Source organism: Sciurus vulgaris (genome assembly GCF_902686455.1).
Source record: "Sciurus vulgaris genome assembly, chromosome: 2".
In the NCBI taxonomy this organism is placed as follows: domain Eukaryota; kingdom Metazoa; phylum Chordata; class Mammalia; order Rodentia; family Sciuridae; genus Sciurus; species Sciurus vulgaris.
The window spans coordinates 50,283,807-50,305,914 of NC_136462.1; the positions used below are offsets into that span (position 1 = coordinate 50,283,807).

Below are 22,108 nucleotides of genomic sequence, written 5' to 3' on the forward strand. Positions count from 1 at the left end.
CCACATGAGAGTAAGAAGAGGTTTCTTTCTTTAACAGACTGTAGTTTCCAGGAAAACTCCCAAAAGGAAGAGAGTTTTGAGTTAAGTCTTGAAGGATGAGTGGTGTTGGTTTAAGACTGACTGGGAATTATGACTTCAGGTAAAGGAACTAGTACATGAGAATATTCTCCATCATAGAACTGTATGTTGCATTTCAGAGCTAAAATCTCAACTGAAGAGTGACCATGGCAAGAGAAGAATTTATAGAGGTTGGCTGCAGCAACTTCGTAAAAGGCCTTGTGGCAATACAATTCAGTGCCTAAGGGGAGAAGTTTAAAGATCACACAGAAATGGGTTCAAATCTTGGTTCTGGAATATACAAGCCCTGTAACAATAACTGTTTTTTTTTTTTTTTTAAACCTATTAGAGGTTTCCTTAAAATAGTATTTAGATGTTTCAGTTATCTATTGCTATATAACAAATTGAGCCCAAATGTAAAGGCTTAAAACAACATACGTTTATAATTCTCACAGTTTCTGTGGGTTGGGAATTTGGGCTCAGCTTAGCTGGAACCTCTCTTTCAGAGTCTCTCACATGCTGCAATCAGAGTCAGCCAGGGTTGAGGTGTCATCTCAAGACTTTATTGGGGAAGGATCTGCTTCCAGCTCACTTACATGACTGTTGGCAGAATTCAAATACTTGCCGGCTGGTGGCCAGAGTAAGTTCCTTGCTATGTGTAGCCCCAGGCATGACAGCTGGCTTCCTCAAAAGTCATTGACAGAGGCTCTGCTAACCATACCAGTCGTGTGTGGTGTAATCGATGAATGACTTCTCATTACTGTTGCCACATTCTTTCTATTGGTCAGAAATCATAAGGACGGCACATACTCCTGGGGCGGGGCTTATCCAAGGTCGTGAACGCCAGGGAATTGGGATTTGGGGGAGACCACTTGGAATTTCACTTGCTCCACTAGTTTAGTGCCACCAATCAATGATAGGTATTATTATTATCATGCAGAACTGAGAGATTAGGAAAAAACTATAGGGAGCCAGTGGAGGAATTTGTATCATAGACAAGTTTAAGATGACATTGCACAAGTCATCTCGTGTTTTTAAGCCCTCGTTTTGGCTTCAGTAAAATGAAAACACCTGACTTTTGGAAAAATGAGAAAATACATGTGGCAAGTATAAATGCGTTTTTGTCGAGAGCAAATATATAACTTTCAGGAAGCAAACTGTTTTGGGTTAGTTTTCCACTTTGTTTTGATTTTGTGAATCTCACAGTCTGATGTCTTCAAGGTTTTTAGTGTTTGGTCCTGTGGGTCCAGAAGGATTCGTATAGCTGGAACAAACACCTGCAAAGAGAAATCTGCCTTTGGAGAGTCCCGTAAGGCATTTCCAAGCGTTTGCTTCTTTCTATTAAAATACCTTTGTTTCTAAGGATCCCTTTGGGGGTCTGAGAGAGAAAACAGACTATCTGGGAAATTTCAAGCTCTGGATAATAAAAACGGTAATAAAATCTCGTCCGGCTCCTGAGGCTTCGCAAAGGGGATGTTTTTGGTGCATTGGGTTCTCTTACACCCGCACAGCTGCTCTCCAGGTTATGCGGTTTCCAGTCTTGCAGATCAGCTCGGGTTACCGGCTCCCTGGTCGCCCTGAGAGCAGCTAGGATGTCGCAAAACGCAGGCTGAAGACTAAGTCCTCCGTCCCCAGCGCCTCGCTCATTCCGGCCCGGTGCCCCAAAGGGATACCTCAACCTGCGCCCCAAATGGAGCGCATCGCACAGTCGAATTCAGGGCAGTACCGATTGGTCACGCGGGCATTTCAGGGCGTGGAGGAGTCCTACCCAGCGGTCTGACCTGCGGAGGAGGACGGAACCGAACTTGGGAGTCAGTCCCCAGGGCTTTTACAAAGGCGCGCTTCTCCGCAGGGAGTCTCTGGGTGGGACGAAGTGGCGGAGGCGGTAACTACAATGCCCCTTTGCCTCTTTCCGAGGGCCTGCTTTAAGGGCATGGGGCGCCTGGGACCCCCGGGCAGGACGCAAACCTCCTAGCGTAACCTCACCACCCACCCCTGCTCTGCCAGTCTGGCGCGGGAACGTCGCGTCAGCCAGCAGCTGCACACGCCGCCGGGGGTCCCTCCTTCGCGCTTAGATCATCTCCTGCAGCGTCGCTGCCTTGGGTCCTGTTAGGCCATTTGGTCCCAGGGGCGGGTCACACCCGGGCCGCCGGGTAGCCCCAACCGGAGGGCGGAGGTGACCCCAGGAGCTCTCAGGGAACGGAGCAGGAAAAGAAGCAGCCCTGAACAGCCCTGGCCAGGGTTTTTACCTCGCCAGCCCCGCCGCTCCCGAGACCGCTCCTTAGAAAATTTAACGAGAACCAGATGTAGTGGCCACTGCCGAACTTTCTCAGAACGGTTGATTGGTCCCAGGCCCACAGCCTCAGCCAATCAGTGCGTTGGGCGGGCCTGCAATCCCGCCCCTCCCGGGCGTCTGCGGAGATCCAGGTTCGAGGCTGGCTGCTGGTGGACCCGCAGGCAGGCCGGACGCTCTATACCGCGGGACAACCCACTGGCGGAGAGAGCATGCCGGGGGACCAGGCGGCCAGGCGGCCTTCGCTGCCATCGCCACCGCCGCCGCCGCCGCTGCTGCTGCTGCTGCTGCTGCTGTCGCGGGCCGCGGCGCTGAACCCAGGAGAGCTCTTCCCCTATGGAGAATCGTGGGGAGACCAGCTCCTGCAGGAAGGCGACGACGAAAGCTCAGTCGCGGTGAAACTGGAGATTCCCCTGCGCTTTTACGATGTCCAGTTCAACAACCTCTACGTAAGTTCAGCCCGCTCCTGGTGCGCCAGTCGGCACATTTCTCTAGGTTCTTCGCAGGGGTTAATATAGTGGCCATCTCACCCAGACCCTTCGGAAGGAAGGAAACAGTCCGCACTCTGGGCTCGTCCCCAGGGGACGCGGCTTTGCAGCGATGCTGCTGCCTGACCCCTGCGGTGGTAAGAATTACCCGGAGAGGAAGACTAAGAATTATTCGCAGCCACGCAGCCTACCGGGCAGAAAAGAAGGTGGGGTTGCCGAGGCGATCAGAAAGGTTTGCAGTTAGGACGATGAGAAGGTGGTGCACCTCTGCAGAGCTGGGGTGTTCCCTCCCCGCTCTCCAGGCTTTCTCCCCCGAGGCTTGGAGCTCCAGGGTTGTTCGGGGAGTGAGAAGATGGACGAGTTCTAGGGCGCTTAGACCTATGGCACGCGCTGTGAAGTAGGGGTAGGGGTAGGATCGCGGCTGTCGCTGCGCGGGTAGCCCTGAACCCGGACTCCTGCCACTGAGGAAGGAAAGGCTTCTTTCCCTCAGCAGGACCCTTCCCTCCCTGCGGGACAGGGTGAGCGCACACGACTGGAGCTGTAGTGGCCTCCCTTTTGCTTGGAATGACCGTCAGTCACCTTTTTTGTCTTTCTCATCTCCCAGGTGGGCACAAACGGCATCATCTCCACCCAGGACTTCCCCAGGGAGACCCAATATGTGGACGATGATTTCCCCACAGACTTCCCCGCCATCGCCCCCTTCCTGGCTGATATCGACACGAGTCGTGGAAGGGGCCGGATCCTGTACCGCCAGGACACCTCCCCCGCAGTGCTGGGCCTGGCTACCCGCTATGTGCGCACAGGCTTCCCGAGCTCAGCTGCCAGCTTCACTGCCACCCACGCCTTCTTGGCCACCTGGGAGCAGGTGGGAGCTTACGAGGAGGTCAAGCGTGGGGTTCCACCCTCAGAGGAGGTAAGTGATGGGCGATGCTCCCCGCTGAGCGAATCCAGGGATGGACTTGAATTTTTAACTGGAACCCAGGAACTGGCTCCTAATTTCTTCTGAGTTTGCCCTGTGCCGAACTTGATGTTTCCTCTGGTGGCCTCAGAACTGAAGTGGCTTGGAAGAGTGGCTTCAGTGGTATCTTTTCTTGTCTTCTGAGGCTCATTCACGTGGTCACTTTAGCAAGGAAGATTGCCTAATGAGGATGCCAGAGGTTCTGGGAACACAGGCAGTTTACTGCTTGTTTAGTTTTAGAATCACCTCTAAGTATGCAATTATTTCTAATTATATGTTCATTAAAGGAAAAATTGGAAAGTACAGGAAATTTTAAAAAGAACAGCACTCATTTTCCTACTACTATTAAACATTTTTGTATGCACATTTCCAGAGTTGTTTTTCTTTATGCATACATTATTGCTGTTTATTAATAATAATGGATTCACACTACATGTACTTTTATATAACTTGTTTTTTATCAAATAGTATATTCCAAATGTTTTGATGTCAATAACTATATTTCTATAACATCATGTATGATGACTGTGTAACATTCCCTTCAGTGTGTTTACCATAGTTTATTCAACCAGTCTTCCTGGTGGTCATTAAGGTTATTTCCATGTTTTCATTATTATAAATACTACCATGAGGTACTTTTCAAAAAGTTACATCTTTGCACCATCTTCTTAGGTGACATCCCCGAAATCACAATTGATAGACAATTGGTTTTTCTAAGGTACTTTAAAGCTTTTGCCAAATTGCCCTCCAGATACCTGTTTACATATTCCTTAGTTTATAGAAGACTGTCCACAATGTGTTTTACAATCTCTCCCTGGAGAGATCACAACAATGCAGGCTCCAGTTTTTGATCCTGGGAGCAAGATTTGAAGTACTCCAAATGAACAATGGGTAGGGCCAGGGCAGTTTGGTAAATGGCAAACAGCCTCATTCTTGGGTGTAGGTAAGGGCTTCCTCTTATGAAATTAGACCTGAATATAAAATAAGGTACTCCAAGGGCAAAACTCTTATTTATTTTAACTCATTAAAGTGTTTCTTAGCTATAGAAAGATAGCACATATCCTCCTTAAGAGGTTAAGAAGCTAGTTCAAGATGGTGGTAGTTCTTGGTCTACGTTTAGAGGAAGAGGACTATTTTCTATAACTTGTACCAAGCAGAGGCTTTGTGGAAGTAAAAATAATTAGAATTTGTGTTTGGGGTTTTCTTTTGCCATTCAGGTTTTTGGTTAAGTAAAATTTACTTTTGTATATTATATAACTTTTTAAATGCATGGATGTGACATGTCAGTTATGTCTACAGAATCTTTTCATTTGAAACAAACATATTGTGCACCTTCTTTGTGCAGACCACTGGGCTGAGTAGAGGGTTGGAGAGGATATAAAGAAAAATATGACTAGGCTCTACCATTATGTTTCATTCATTCATTTTTGTTTATAAGTCAGACAATTGCTTTAAAATTGTTATCACATGCCAATAATAGAAAATTCAAAAAGCAGAAAATAAGAAAACATTATTTATAATTCTACTAACTAGAAGTCACCAAGACTTATACTTATTTATTCTTCTTTTTAAAAAACTTGTATCTTAGGTGTGATATATTTATATATGTATATGTGTAAAATAAATCACTTATATTTAAACATAGTTGAGATTTACTCATCCAGTAAACCATCCAGTGAACTATTAGGTCATTACTGGGATAGACACTGTGAAAGTACATACTCTTGCCATGAAGGATCTCATAGTTTGGTAGGAACGTGGATTACTTTTCAATATGACAGACATGGTGTCTTGACTTAAGGAGCCTACCCCTAACACTTCCTGTGTGTGGGGATCGGTCTGGACAGGTTTCAGTGAGAAGGTATCTTTGTATCTGAGTTGGGTATAGTAGATTTAATCTTTCATTACAGAAGGGATAATATGTGTCACCCATGTGTCACGGAGTATAACATGCTGGGGGCATTGCAGGTGGTGCCTTGTTACTGAAGAGGAAGGGTGACATACAGACTTTTTTTTTTTTTTTTAGAAAGACCAAATCTTCCTTTGGAAAGAGTTTGAATTTTTTTTTTTTTTTTCCTGGGCAGTGGGCTGCCTTTGAAGGATTTTAAGTAGGTGTGTAAAGATGTTTTTGCTTTCTTATTTTTAAAGAGAGAGATTTTTGACAATATTGAGAAGGTGAGGGCACAAAGGACACCAACTGCTTAGACACTGATTAAACATGTTGTTGATTCAAGGTATTTTGTTAAATTCTTCCAAAACATATTTTATCATGCTATCTTCCCACCACAATTCTACAAGATAAGTACAAGAATTACTACTTGCATTTCACAGTTAATGGCAAATAGAAGATAAAGTGATCATCCAGGATGATTGCAAGGGACCCTTTTGATGCCAGTATCACTTCCAAATTAGCATTGCAGTGCTCAGCAGAGCATCCAGTTGTATGTGTGGTACAACTTACTTTTTCAGTAGAGAAAAGAAAGACACATTGAGTTAGATAAAATAGAACAGTCACATGAAGGCTGGGCTAATGACATCCTGCTTGAGCTTTAGCATCCCAGATGAGATGACTTTCTTAATTACTTTTCTGAATTTCATCTGTAGTAGGGGTGTGCTGCTTTTTTTGGTTAAACTTCCAGAGTGGTTGTGAAGTAAATGATAAGATTAAAAACATTTGGGAATAATTGGTTTTGAAAGGTGAGCCAGTGACTGGAAGCAGTGACCCAGATTCAGACAGGTTTACTAACCTGTAAATTGGGGTAGCAATGCCTCCTACTGTACAGGACTGTTGTGAGAATGAACCAAGTGACATTTTTAAGTAGCCATTGTAGTCCCTTGACCTAGTATGAGATCAGGCTAACTATGTTTCCCTATATTGTCTTGATAAGACCAGATTCTACTTCTTTTGTTCTTCTCTCTCGTAAAGATGTTGTGATACAGGTCCTTTGTGTAATCTTTCTTTAACTAGAGGGTTTTCTGAATAACATCTTTTCTTGTTCTTTTTTTGTTTGTTTCTTTTATGGAGGGAAGTTAGACTAGGGAAAGATTTGTAGATTCTATTGCTCTTTAACTTTTCCAAGTTAAAGAAAAAAGTTATTCTTTAGATATTTCCATATACTGAATTGGCTTCAAAATTTGTTTCCTTTAGAAAGATGAGGATTCCATTAGGACAGAGTATGTTTTTTCAATCACCTACGTTGAAGGTTCTTCTGAATACTTTAAAGAGCCCTGGGACTTGAATTCTTGCTTTAATAGTTTTTTGGAGATAGATTTTGGCAACCATTAAACTACTTTTCTTGAAGGATTGTGTGAGTCTTACATGGCTTTCTTAAATCTTGGCATACTAACTTAATATTGCAGAGTTACTGGAAACTTTAAGATATCAGAGGAATGGCATCTTTACCACTTAAAACAGTCAAGTTGGTGCCCTTTCTCTCCATGGATATTCACATGGAGTATGACAGGAAGCTGTACCTAATGTTGCAGGAATGTCAAGGTGTAATTACATGGGAAAAATGTGAACAAATAGTGCTTATCGATTCAATTAATCTCAGCTTGTTTTAAACTGTCATATAAGGCAATTCACAAAGAAGTCATGGTGTTGGCTTTCAAAGAACTTGTGGGAGACATGAAGAGTAGTGTTTACTTTAGCTACGTGTGTGTGTTTTCTGTTATTCTCTGTGTGTTTTTGTTTGTTTGCAGGAGAGGAGCATTGTGGGGTGATCACTTTTAGGGTTTTATAAAGAACTGACTTGTATGGTGTGGGGGATATTTTTGTTGGCCTGGAATTTCAGTTGTGTTAAAAGGACTTGAGAGAATGAATATTGAGAATGAGGTAGCAGGGGGTTTTTCTGAGTTGGGGTGTGCCTGAGAGAAGACTGGGATGGCTGAGGCTGGAGAAATGAATGAGGAAGTAGTGGGGCAGTGACATGAGAGGTGGGTAGGAAGTTGCCCAGTGAAGGCCTCAGCATGGAAAGGGGGTGTGTTGACTTGATGCAAAGGATGATAATCATTGACCAAGAAAATTGGACTTTGTTGTGGCTCTTTGGCTTCTAAAACAGGATTCAGAAGAGGGAAGTCTACAGATTATCAGGGCAAATATAACCTGAGTCTAAAATATAGGTATAAAGACATAGAGAATCAAGGCACATGTGGAAGCTGGTTTTAAAAATGCTGAAGTTTTGCTCAAACCTAAATGTCAGGAAAGATACAATATTAGGGATGTGATGGCACCGAGCATTCATCTTTGAATTTTTGGCAAGTTTTGTCGGATTTAGTGCAGAAAAATGAACAGGGGGACATCATGCATGTGACAGTGTCCTACAGGCAGTGAGATGAAGCATTACACTAAGGAATAGAGGTTGCTGTTCCCACTCACTGAACACTGGAGGCCACAAGTCAGTGATCCTCCAACTCTAGAGGGCATGTGTCGGTGGGAAGACAGGAGGAGCTCTGAGACCCCTGAGGGAGTCGTCCTTCTCCACTTTCATTTTATTTTGGTAAGCCTCTACAGGCAGGCCCCTTGGGGAGAGGGACAGCACTATTCTGACTTTTTGTCAGATGGCTATAATTAATCAAATGAATGGCAAACATTAGGAATCCTTAGAGGGGCATGTTTTGTATCCATCAGCCTATGTCTGCCTAGTGTCACATCAGTATTGAGTGGTGATGTCCTGTACCTGGAAGGGGACAGGCAGACTCCTGCCTAGTTTCTGCTCAGAGTTCTGGCCTTTCTCTCTCTCTGATAACAGGATGACAGAAACTTCGAAGCTCTGCAGCCACTAGCCTGAACCTGTGGACTGCTCCTTTCCCTGTAGAGGCCCCTCTCTCCTCTCTGGGATCCTGGGGAAGTTGGGAACCAGTGACCCTTGTGTAGGGTTTGGCAGCCCATCTGAGGGTTTCCCTTCAGAGTCCAAACATGTGGGGCTCTTGCAAAGGCTTATGTCTGGAAATTCAAGGACCTTTCTGGTTTGGAAGCCAGTCAAGGAGTGCTTGGGAGGAGGAGCCCTTCAGGACAGCATCAAGTGGGCTCTTTAGCAATTAGATGTAGAATTTTGTAGAACTGATGGAGGACTTTACAAGACATCATTTGGTGTGTGGGTGGTTTTTAAACAGGCAAACTCTTCTGGAGTGTACTTAGAATTTTGTAGAACTGACGGAGGACTTTACAAGTCATCATTTGGTGTGTGGGTGGTTTTTGAACAGCCAAAGTCTTTTGGAGTGTACTTTGGTATCATAAATTCTATTAAAAGGAAGTTGCTTTTGTCCTTTGATATCTGCCTGTTTCAGGGGAGACAAGGAGATTAAATGCTTGCCACCTGTAATGAGTGTTTGTCTCAAAGAAGGCATAGGAAAGAATATGTTGATACATCTTCATCAAAATGAGTCTGTTGCGTGAGTGAGTGAGAGAATGAATGAAATGCTAACTACTCAGACCCCAGAGAGAAAAGCCATTCTCCCCTCCAGGCTTTGTTTATTTTTCCCCATCCCTCTTCCCATTCCCTGCAACTCCTCACAATCTTGCACCTGCCTTATCTTTCAAAATTTCTCTAAACATAGAACCAGATTCTCTCCCATCTTACCTTAATTGTGGGCAATCCACAGCAGGAGCTTTTAAAGGGTAACTTTTAAAAATGGGGTTCTTTCTCTTTCCCTGATGACTTCCCTTTCCTAAGTTGAACTTTATTTATTCGGACTGAAATAAAACTCTGAAGTGATAGACTCCACATTAGTTGACGATGAAGTGTATATTATGCATAGACAGGAGGCAGAACACCTTTGTTTACATTTGGCAGAAGTTGAGACTTCTTAGCTGTGAAAGATTCTAGAAAACATTCCTTGCCTTTTGTTTTAGGAAAAGTCAAGCTTTGCTGATGAAACAATCAACAGCCACAACCGTAACAAATATACCAGATCGGGCTGGGGTTGTGGCTCAGTGGTAGAGCGCTCGCCTGGCATGTGTGAGGCACTGGGTTCGATTCTCAGCACCACATATAAATAAATGAATAAAATAAAGGTCTATTGACATCTAAAAAATACTAAAAAAAAAAAAAAAAAACAAATATACCAGATCTCCTATTAGTTCATGAACTGAATGAGTAAAAGAAAGAAAGGAAAAATTAAAAAACAAAAAACAGTAAGAGGATTTTTTTTTTTTTTCAATTAGAGAACTTAAGGAAAGTTTGCATAGTATTTTTTTGGTGTGTGTGGTGCTGGGAATTAGACCCAGGGTCTTGCTGTGCTGGGAAAGTGCTCAACAACTAAGCTATGTCCCCAGGCCTTTTTAAAATTTTATTTTGAGACAGTGTCTCTCTAAGTTGTCCAGGCCTCAAACTTGCTATCCTCCTGCTTCAACCTCAGAGTAGATGGGATTACAGGAGTGTGCTGCTATCCATGGCTCCTACCATAATTTTTTTCTTTTCTTTTCTTTCCTTTTTTTTTTTTTTGAAGCTTGGTAACACCTGCATATCTTTGTCCTATCCGCAAAACCTCAAAATTATACTTTGGAATTCAATATTGAAGGAAAAAATTAGCATTAGAAAAGATCTGGAACAACATGGGAAAAGACCCAGGACAGACCAAAAGCAAGGACACATTCTTTCCTGGCTATTTTATTTAGTTAAATGTGAGGTTCTTCTCCGTGCCTAATTTTCTCTGCCTCACAAAATGGGGAGGTAATGATATGTACCAATAAGTGATGTTTTTTGAGAGTCACCTTATGTATGAGGTAAGTAGTTTTTAAAAAATCCTATGCAGTTCCTTACTAGATTATAAAATAAGTATGTGATCTAGTGAGAGTGGTCGTCTCGGAGTCTTAAGTGTGGTGTCTTTTTAAGATAACCCAGCTGTTAACTGATCTTTGGAGGAAGGGTGGTGGGCAGGTAGCTGGATAAAGGTAAAGGTAAAAATTGTTTTATTGAAAATATGAGAGAAAACTGAACATCAAATAGTGATTCTTGTAATCAGCTGGGTACTGAGCTTGTGACTAATTCCTGGTCTCTCTCTCTGGTCTGCTTTGGCTTCTGTGTTGTTTATTAACATTGACTTGCTGCCTCTGTGACACCTCCCCACCCTCACCCTGAGACTTGGGCACACACCCTCCTCTGTGGCCTCTACCACCTTCTCTGTAACTGTCCTACAGTTCCAACCACTGCTGCTTCCCTCTAACAAACCAGGGCTCACCTGGGCACAGTCTCCTGTTTTTTGCCCCTTGTGTATATGGTGCTGAGCATTATATCCCAGTGCTTAGTAGACACTTGGCTATTTGAATTACTGTACAAGTGAATAATAAGCAAACAGGATTTTCAAACATGTAAACTGCTCACCAAGCAAAACTAACTGAATGCTATCTAGAACTAGCCACAGAAGACATGTTATGGAGGGTCGGGAGTAATTCTACAGGGGATCACAGAACACCTCTGAAGGGCAGTTTCTGAAGGTGAGGAGGGTTTGCAGATGCAGAGAAACATGAGCAAAGGATAGAAGCACCAAATACATGATACAAAGAAGGATGATTTAATAGTGCAATGAGTATGCAGCAGAACTGAGGGGAAGTTGGCCCATTACAAATCCCCATGAATGGTGTACTAAGGGCTGGCCTAGTGCAGGGGATGGGCTCTGTCTGCCACCATATACTTGCTGACTAACTTTAGGCATATCTACTACCCCTCATCTCTTCCTTATTTGTGACTTGAGGGTAACTGGTGCTGGTGTGAAAGAGCAGATGAAAGAGAAAAGAGAGTAAGGCCATAAGAGTAGCAAAGAGCCTTTTTGGTCAGCGGGTGCCTAACACAGTGCCTGCCTCCATGGGCATTTTATAAATAGACGAATGAATGAATGATTGATCCAAAAGAAAGATGCTGAGTGCCTAGGGTTAAACACAAGGACAGTGACTGTGAAAATAGACAAGTTAATTTTGCTACTTGCTCTTAGCTCTGGAGAGGGGTTTAGATAAGAAAAGTTTGAAACCTTAAAAAATTTTTAAGGTTTTTTTTCCTGTGCCAATTGATATGAATTGGTAGAAGATGCTTATAATAAATAAAGAATATCACTTATAAACATATTTGTAATTTGAAGAGAAAATTTTTTAAAAATTATGTTTCAAACCAGTTTGGGGAAATCCTGAGAAAGGTGAGCACCTTTGCACTTTGATACCATGCCTACATTGTCATTTTCTTCATCTGTTCATTTTTTTTAAGAATGTCTCCAATTCCTTTTTTATTTTTCCTCAGCTGAACACTTTCCAGGTGGTTTTGGCATCCGATGAGTCTGATTCGTACGCCCTCTTTCTTTATCCGGCCAATGGTCTTCAGTTCTTCGGAACCCGTCCCAAAGAGTCTTACAACGTCCAGCTCCAGCTTCCAGCTCGGGTGGGCTTTTGCCGAGGCGAGGCTGATGACCTAAAGCGAGAAGGTCTATATTTCAGCTTGACTAGCACTGAACAGTCTGTGAAAAATCTCTATCAGTAAGTAACATGGAGCTTGAGCCCTTTGCTGTTTGAGTATAAGGAATTTGGGACCCGAATTCGAGCGGCCATTAAATGATCCCTTGGTGGCTGGTCAGAAAGACTACGCATCAAAACCAGGAACTAGATTGGATCCAGGGAGAATCAAGTTCTCCAAGATATAAAAGGTCCTTTATTTTTCTGGCTCTGTTGTGTATAGATACCAGAAACAGAGCAGTGTGTGTGTATTTGCAGAACCACTGAGGCTTGCTATGAAAAACATTGCTCTTGGAACCACATAAAAATATCCAGTAATTTAACTGCCTAGATGGAGGGTTTTCAGGTTAATCATTTCACAGGGGAGGATTTAGTCTCTTGGACAGATACTGTTAAAAATTAAATTAATATAATTTAGGAAAAAAATAAAACATATTTGTAAATCTTTAAAAGCCTCAGGATTTCTCTATGGTTTCACTGCCTGAAGTGACACTGATTGGTTTTCTGAGTGGGAGCCAGAATTGGATCCATTCTTTATCCCATCATCGACTTATTCCATGATTGCAATATTCAACCCTGACCCATTTTGTCAGTCCATTTAGGGAAGTAGGATTTTTATTAACCCTGGTGTTTTAGGGTTTGTTTGTTTGTTTTGTTTTGTCTTTGCTTTTATCCCTTCCCTAAATACTGGCTCAGAAACTAGACAAACAATTTGGCTACCTCCTGGCCACCCTCAGCTGGTTCTCAGTTTCATTAAAACCATCCCTGGGTATAGGAACACCTTACACCTATGCACGGCCTCTGCTCTGCTTGACTACCATACCATGTGCCCTGCAGATAAGGTTTCTCAGAACTGGCATTTATTGAAAGCTTATTATTTGCTAAGTATCATGCTAAATACTTTCAGATGTTATCTTGATTAAAAGTCACCAGAATCATAGGAAGTAAATACTACTATTTTCTCAATTTTACAAATAAGCTTAGGGCAGTTGAACCAGTTGCCTATGATCTCAGAGTTAAGTGGCCAAGCCACAGCCAAGCACAGATTAGGAGTGCTCAGCCAGTTACTCTGTTTTATGCTAAGCCCTTATCTCCTTTCCCATTCTGTGACCCACAGGGGGCATTCTTTTGGTCTCGAGCTAGGCTTCTGCTTAGTCTGGACTCTGGGACAAACTTAGCTCCTCGTTCTCTCCCCACTCCTTGCCCCTCTCCATCCTCCTCTTTTATTCAGGAGCTAAGGTTCTCTACTCCTCAGATATTATGAAAGCACTCACAGAGGGGCCCAGCACTTGCAATACGCAGATATTTTAGGAGTCAGGCCCTGCATACCAATAACATGTACTCTGGTAACCTGGACAAATAGGTCAGTCCAATTGTAGAGACTGGACTAAGGGCTGACATCCACACAGGGTACAGGAGCAGTGGGGCCATGAAACTCATGGACAAAAAAGCATTTGTCTCCCACCAGAGTCATGAAGGGCCTGAAATCTAATACCATACATGTGTGCAACTTGAACAGAAGCGCTGCCACTTACCCCACTCCAGACTTGCCATGTCTTCATCCTTGATACTTCCCAGAAACCTCTGAGTTTCTTGAGGAGTGCAAAATAAGAAATGGGACTGCGGCAGGCTCCATGGTGCAGGTCTGTAATCCCAGCAACTCAGAAGGCTGAGGCAGGAGGATTGCAAATTTGAGGCCAGTTTAGGCAACTCAATAAGTCCCTGTCTCAAAATAAAAATGAAAAGGGTTAGGGATGTAGAGCACTCCTGGGTTCAACCCCCAGTGCTGCAAAGGAGGTGGGGAGATATGGGGACCAAATGAAGTCTGTAAAAAAAAACAAAAAAAAAAAAAAAAAAAATATGTACAGACAATGCAGAGTAATGTGAAATGTAAAAGTACCCATGATCACTACTTCACGTGATAAACAGTATTAGCTATCCTTCCTGTATTTGAGGTACATACACAAACATTTTAAAATGCAAATTGTTCATTTGCTTTACACCTGATATTTTCACATTGATCATTGTCTTATAGGCACCTTTTAGTCATGTATTTATGTTATCATTTTGAGATAATAAAACATCACATCACATATGTTCTACATTATAAAGACAACTTGTTGATGAACATTTAACATGTTTCTGAATAAAGTAAGTGACAAATGTCATTTCAGTTCACTCCTAAATACTTTGGCATGCATCACTAAAGAGTAAAGTTATTTTCCTTGTCAATGGAATCTTTCTTTCCCTCAAACTTGTCCTATAAACTTGTAAATTCAAAGGTCATAAATTAAATAATTCATAATGTTCGTCATACTCTTCTTTTGCAAACTTAAATGTGAATGTGTGTATTTGCATTTTGGATGATTAAACTTTTCTATCTTCTGGAAGATAGTAGTCCCTAGTAGGTAAATTATGCTCAGGGCCTGTGCTAGTCATGTTGTGTGATTTTTCTCACTTAATCTTCCCAACAACCCAATGACAAAGACATTATCATTTCATTTTGTAGCCTGATTTTCCCCTTTAGGAAATAAATTAACTTCTTTCTATCACTAAGCCTTCCAAATGACCTTGGACTTTACAATAAACTCACACTGGTTACTTTCCCATCATACACTATGACAAAAGCCAGAATTGTGATTTATATGTCATTAGAAGGCTATTTTATTTAGCTCTTATCTGTCATTATTTGTATAGTCCTGCTCTTTGAAACTTTCATAGTTTTCTGTTTCTAAATTCAAGAACAGATTTCAAAGCTCCAACATTTCTAATGTGATAATCAACTTAATATTCTATATGGCTAGGATTTTCTTATATCTTCTTTAATTTTCCTTGTTTGCTTGCTGAAAAACACATTAATTCTTATGAAAATACTCATGTGCATAGCTTATTGCGCTAAGGATTGCAGTTTTATTTTCTGTGTTTTCTTTTCCTAGACTCGCTACAGCAGCAGCAGCATGTACATACACTAACAAGTGCGTGCGTGTGCACACACACAGTCACACGCACAGGAAAGAATCTCAAATTGTGTTTTAAAATATTTTTACTGTAAAAATCCAGACAAATATGATAAATACCTACCCCCAAAAGCAGAGTTCTTTTCCCTTTGCAATTCAATGCATTTTAAATATCTTATTCATTATTCATTCCTATTTCTCGTTGCTGACTTCGGAGGAAATTCCATAGCATGGGAGACTTTGAGCATAAACAGCATTGTGCACAAACAGCAGAAGAGTCTGTAAACGGGTATATTCAAGCTAGCCAGACCCTTGCTAGCTCAAGTTTCCTCTTGGTTTTAAAAATCTTATATATAGTTGTCCTCTTCAGAATGTATCACTGACTCTAAAATAATGGAGTATTGAGATATTTGGAAAACTGACTAGAATCATTGCTACTTTCTAGTGGAGAAAATGAGTGAGTTTCAGATATTTTTGCAAAGACTTCCCACTTAAGACTCTTTTCATTTTCACTAAGCTACATTCTTTTTTATTGTTTTGGTACCAGGGATTGAACCCAGGTGCAGTAAATCACTGAGCCACATCCCCAGCCCATTTTTGTATTTTATTTAGAGACAGAGTCTTGCTGAGTCCCTCAGGGCCTCACTAAGTTGCTAACGCAGGCTTTGAACTTGTGATCCTCTTGCCTCAGGTTCCCAAACCTCTGGGATTACAGGCATGTGTCACCATGCTTGGCTTGACTAAGCCATTCTTATTTTCCCCTTAAATTTGTTCTGCATTTGCTCAATTTTTTTTTAGATGTGCCTGGTTACTGGTTTTTTGGTTTTTGGATTTTGTTTTTTTCTGAAAATTTTGATTGTCCATTCTTTGTGGATTAGTTAATGGATTGGTCCTGGGGACAAATCATGAAAATGTCTTTAACTTTCTTTGTAGTAGTGATAATCCAAGTGTTTTGGTTTACTGACATAATACAGATGTTTAGGGCATGGGTTTTGGTGTTAGCACTGAATTCAAGCCCAGGCTCTGGCAGCAATTAGTTATGTGATCCTAAGATTAATGAACCTCTCTGAACCTATTTTTAACTCAGTAAAATTAGGCATGATCACCATCTCTCTCTTGCAGTGTTGTGAAGAACGTGAAGCACTTGGCACAGGGGCTGGCACCTAACCAAGGTGTACAGTGGTCACTATTGTTTGAGTGTTTAGTGAAGAATTGTAAGCATAAGTCTTCTTGAGTGTGTTACAGGTTTTCAGATAAGTAGAGAAAGGATAAATTATTCCCGCAACACTCCCTATTTGTTTTTGAATAGTCAAATTTTAGAAAAAAATATTTGGATTTTAGAGCAGATTTATAACTTGATGGTCTGTATTCAAAACATAATGTTAAATAAAAGGTAGTTTACATCAAAATTCCAGCATAGTCCTTTCTTCTTTTATCATGCAAGTCTACTTTTTATTTATTTATTTTTTGGGGGTACCAGGGATTGAACTCAGGGACACTCGACCACTGAGCCACATCCCCTATTTTGTAATTTATTTAGAGACAGGGTCTCACTGAGTGGGGCTGTCTTTGAATTTGCAATCCTCCTGCCTCAGTCTCCTGAGTCCCTGGGATTATGGGGAGCTTCACTGCGCCCGGCTGCAAGCCTGCTTTTATTTGGTCTTACGCACTAGTGAAAACCCAAATCTTTTTTTAATAGTCTTTCTGTTTTCAAAAACATTGCTCAATTTTGTGGGAAGGATGAATGGACATTTATTTCAGTTACAATGAGCTTTTCCTTTCTATTTAGACTAAGCAACCTGGGGATTCCTGGAGTGTGGGCTTTTCATATCAGCAGCAGGTCCCCCCTGGACAACATCAGACCTGCAGCAGTTGGAGACCTTTCCACATTCCACTCTTCAGCTTCTCTGGAACATTCCTTCAGCCATGCTGCAGCCCTAGAAAGTGACTATACAGAGGACAATTTGGATTATTACGACGAGAATGAGGAAGAGGTTGAATACCCCCCAAGTGAACCAGAGGAGGCATTGAATGGCCACAGCAGAACTGATGTGTCCTTCCACTCACAAACTGATCCAGACCCTTTAGGAGGTGGACTCTCTCCTCCAGATTCTGATCTGGCCTCCTCTTTGCCACATCCAGCACCTAGTAATTGGCCACCCTATCCTAAAACAGAATCTGCTACCTTAGACCCTCTCACCAAAAAAGGAGCATCTCAGGGGGAGGTAGGAGCCCCAGATTTGAAAGATCGTGTGGAACCTTTGGACCAGACAGACAACAGAAGCCCAAGTCCACCTGAAGTAGATGGAGATTCACTGGTTCCTCCCCGGGAAGGCCCACCACTCTATCCTGGAAATAGAAGCATCCAGCCTTACCCAGATGGAGGGGCTGTTCCTTCAAAACCCCATGTTCCTGCAGCCCATCCTGAAGGAGAAGCCAAAGTTGTTCTTCCTGATTACCCTGTGCCAGGTCACACTTCACCCCCTAGTCAAGGGAGGTACACAGTAGGCACAGGGGACGACATCAGTTCCAGCACTGAGGGTAAGTGCATCAGAAAAGCAGATGTTCATTTTTTAAAATGCTGGTCTTGTATATAGTCGAGATTTTTCTCTCAAGTGAGTAGGTGAAAAGTTTAGCAAGAAGATTGGAACTGATTTTTACTCCCTGTGTTTCAGCAGATAAATTTTTTTGCCAAATAAATCTTGGCAGGCAGGTTCTGGTTGGAGTCTCTTGACCATTAATAATGTGTTTTTTAAAATGGGCCTCGCGAAATGAGTGGGGAAGAACTGGCTTCCTTGTGCCAGCTGCGCTCTCAAGTGTACTGAAGTATTTCAGTCTGAGAGTTCAGCAAAGGTGAAGCATTTGGAGGCTTCATGTGCAGCGCAGTGAAGGAGGGCTGAACACTTTGGTTTTGAGTCAGGGCTGTGTTAGCTGTGATGCACAGACCAGATTCCAGTTGGCTTATGGGACAACCCTGGCCTCCCCTTGGTGGTAGACACCCTTGTACTGTGTCGGCCCAGAGAGCCTTTGTGGGGAAAGATGGCGGCACACCTGTGCCTGCTGTCATTTCTGGTTCCTGTCTGTGCAGCTGTGACATCCTCCTCCCTGGAGCCTTGTCCTCATTTCATGATTCACTGACTGGAGCCGGAAGGAGTAGCAGCCAGCGTTTCATCAACACTTTCCTCTTCCTACTGGAGACTTGTCATGTCTTTCTTCTTGGTAGGGATATAAAGATGGGAAACTGACCACAGATTTATTCCGTTTGTTCCAGGGACAGCTCATCTGACCTCTACCGGGAGGAAAGAGCTCAGAGGCAGAAACTTTCTTTTACACATCCATTTTTTCCCACCTTTTCTGTTTCTATCCACATTGTGACAAAAACATGCTGACCAACAAAGAGGCCTCCTGGGTTCAGCTGTGGCATTGATCTGCAGGATTTTGCTTAGAAAAGTACTTATTTCAAGAGGGAAGAAAATATTTTGTGACTAATGTGGTGTTGTGTAATGAGTAGAGGAAGAGCTTGGGTGTCACACTTGAATCCTGGCTGCCTCAAGGCAACTCGTGTAACACCCCAGCCTCCAGTTTCTCCTGACTTTATTGGGAGGATTACATGAGATAATATGTGTGAAGTATTTAGTGTCTGTATTAGTCGATTCTGGAAAAAGAAATGGTGGCTGCTGTTTTAGAAAATGTAAAACAGTGGAAATGGGCTGGAGGATGGGGAGAGAATGAAGAAAGTGCTTATTCAAGAGTTTTGCCTTGATTTGTGTCTAAGGGACTTCATTTCTGTAAAGCTGAAGATGCAGCTTTTATGGGAAGGCTTCCGAACCTTCGACTATGCCTAACAGTCTCTGGGATTCTCAGTATGAGTTCTCTGTATCTAAAGACACTTTAAAGCCAAGTGTCAAAGACTTTTATAAAGGGATTTTAAGGTGAAGATGTAAGCTTTGCATTTGTGGTTTGTGATTTCCAGCCCTGAGAAGAGCTCAGGAATATTAAAAAGCAGCTCTGTGCAGCTGTCTGTTAAAGACCTAAGAAGGGGCTGCACGCGCTCCTTTTAGCTGCTGGGTGGAGTAACAGTGTGGGAGGTTTGCCTTTGAGAGCTGAATGCAGCCACCATATCCCTGGTGGCACATGAACTGTGACACTTATCAGCTGCTGAACAGAGCCTACCACTGAGAGTTTGGAAATGGCAAAATGCGTATGAAAATGCTGAGTAATACACTGAGCTATGTAGGGGAAAAAATAACTAGAAGTTTTTAAATGTTGAAGAAGAAAGAGCCAGCATTTTTTAAAAAGGAATTTGGGGAGAAATGTGAAGTGTAGACACATGGAATTGTGTTAAGGTGAACTCACTCTGGAAGCTGGGGACATGGGGGTGGCAGAGAATCACATGAAATATTGCAACTAAGACCCAGCTGTGTGTCATCTGCCTGTCCTTTTCTGTGATTGGAGTAGAAAGTGCATGGGTTTAGTACCTGGTGGACTTGAACTTGATTCCACCTCTGCTGTGTGGTTTCAGGCAAGACATGGACTCTGTTTGACCCTTGTTTTCCTCAACTATAAACTGGCGATAACACAGACCTCATTAAGTAGTTACCAAAGTTAAAATTGGGCTTGGGAAGCTCCACACCCTATAAATTTTAGTTTCCCTTTTAAGCTTATAGTACTCATCTTGCCAAACCAAGGAAGTAAGACTTAAAGGCCCAGAAAATCTCTCCCCTCTTTTTATTTATCTATTTTCTCATTAGGGACTCTTTTCACAGACTATTTTTTCTTTAAATTCAGAAATCCAGATTCTTTTCAGATTAGGTCTTCATCAGGCAAGAATGTCCCAGTCACAATCAGGTTGTGGTCCCAAGTGTTCTATTTTCATAGACCCCAGAACCAGTGAAGCAGAGGCTTGTCCATCCTTTCCCTAGGGTGTCTGTTTCCAGGGAGCTCCAGCAGTTTGCTCTCAAGTCAGACATTACCCAAGTAACTGCCATGTACTTTTTTCTGAACTATGTGCTGGTGGAAGTTTTAATGCGTGTTTATTGAGTGCCCACTGGTTATCTAAGCAGGAGCTTGGCTTAGATTATATTATCTGGTTAGTTCTCAGAAGTGCCTCTGGTAATCCTTTCCTTCTTGCAGAGGCAGAAACTCCAGGATGGGAATACACAGTGTCTCACCTGAGGCAGATGGAGACTGCAGTGGCTCCAGGGAAGAATGGGGCAACCCTGTGGGGTACCCCAGGGATGGGCGGTAGCTGGGTGTCACTATAGTCAGGAACGGTTTGGTGAAGGAGGGGGTGCTCCAGCCAGGCCTTGGAAATCTGAAACAAGAGAGACAAAAAGGGTGAAAACATTCTGGACAGAAAAGTGACAGGAGTGGAGGTACAGAGGTGGAAATGGGGAGGGAAAGAGAGTCGGAGTTCCCAGAGATGACTTCAGCCAGCTGGAACCAGGGACTGCCTGTGTTGGGAGTAGCAAGGGAGCAGGTTGACCCCTGTCTTAGATGTCCTTCAGCCTGCCGAGGTTAATCTTGACCTATATGGCAAAGGGAGAGGGGCACCCCCTTGGGGATCCTCTTCTTTCTACTTGGATGGGAGCCATGCTGGGAGAGCCCAGCCTAAGCAGATTTCTAGGACCTGGGGTTCCACTCTACTTCTGGCCTTGGGGGTGGGGGTGGGGGCTGCAGGAGTATGTTGCTCACTGGATGTCCACTTCAGGCTCTGTACCCAGTCCAGCCCTTCAGGCATAAAAGCCCTGTGTTCCTGGTACTCTCCGGGTTGTTGAGGCCTGGGAATGGAGGTCCCCATACCTGTGAGGACTGCTGCATGGAGAGAGTGCTTGGTAAGGATCCTGTTCCTTCTCCAGAAGTAGGGAGAGCTGTCATGACAGTTGATGTAAACTGCCACCCCCCAGGGTCCTGAGAACTGTTTGCCACTTGCATCACTGAGTACCCAACCCTGAGTACCCAATCAGTCCTGAAATGAAAATGTTCATTCATTTTCCTGAGAAGGAATGAAGAGTTGTTAAAAGTAAAAGTCACTCCAGCCTCCATGGGGCAGCCAGTGCAGGAAGACCTCTGTCCCGTGGCCATGAGCTTGGTCCACCCTATGGAGCCTGTCTGCCTCCCACAGCAGGGCCAGAGCCCTCAGTGAGGAGGGCAGGCAGGCCACGGGCTGAACACAAGTACTTAAGTGCTTCTGGGAGAATGAAGATTGAAGGATGGGTCAGAACAGCACAGCAGAGGAGAACTTTCCATTTTTGTTAAAAACTCCCAATTAGGACAAGTCTCAAGTACTTTGGCAGAGCCTTTGCTTCTTCTCTTAAGTATCTCCACCCCATTTTTCTTTCTATTAAAGGATATGAAAAGAGAGAGAGAGAGAGAGAGAGGGGAAAAAAAAAAAAGACAAATGGAAAAAGTACATGAGATTAAAAAAAATCCTCATGTTAAGGTTCCTTTAGCAACTATCAAGCCTCAGTAGGCAAATCTGTGACAAATTGAGCTCATTCAAACCTGGCATCCTCAGCCCACTGCTATGTACTGAGATGTCATCAACCTCAACTCTGTATCGTCTCAACTTTCCCTGACAGCATCTCATGGAGTCAGAAGAGAAGGTCATGGAATAAAAAAAAAAAAAAAAAAAAAAAAAAAAAAAAAAACCTCAATATTATAGTCCACCTTTATCTAACTTACCTGGGCTCTGGTTAGAAATACTGAAATGCTGCCCTTTTTCTCCTTCCTCCACCTTCTGAAATAGAATCAGCATTTTACAACTAAGTCCCCCTGGTGATTCTGATGCCCAAACAATCTGAAGACTGCTGGTGTAGTGGAAAGAGCATGGGATTTAGAGCCAGAAGATTGTTGGATCTCTGTGGGCCTCTGTTTTCTCATCTTTAAAATGGAGATAAAATCTCCTTACCATAA

The 22,108-nt window shown here is 43.0% G+C and overlaps 1 protein-coding gene across 1 annotated transcript in view; it reads left to right on the forward strand.

Annotated features, from left to right (window-relative positions):
- The first annotated feature begins 2,420 nt into the window (after positions 1 to 2,420).
- The window catches only part of NID2 (nidogen 2), a 60,520-nt gene continuing 40,832 nt past the window's right edge, over positions 2,421 to 22,108 (forward strand). The window contains exons 1-4 of the mRNA XM_079120917.1: positions 2,421 to 2,799; positions 3,443 to 3,751; positions 12,028 to 12,260; positions 16,983 to 17,734. Coding sequence (XP_078977043.1) covers positions 2,563 to 2,799; positions 3,443 to 3,751; positions 12,028 to 12,260; positions 16,983 to 17,734 — 1,531 coding nt within the window. The 5' untranslated portion in view covers positions 2,421 to 2,562. The remainder of the gene's footprint in view (positions 2,800 to 3,442; positions 3,752 to 12,027; positions 12,261 to 16,982; positions 17,735 to 22,108) is intronic.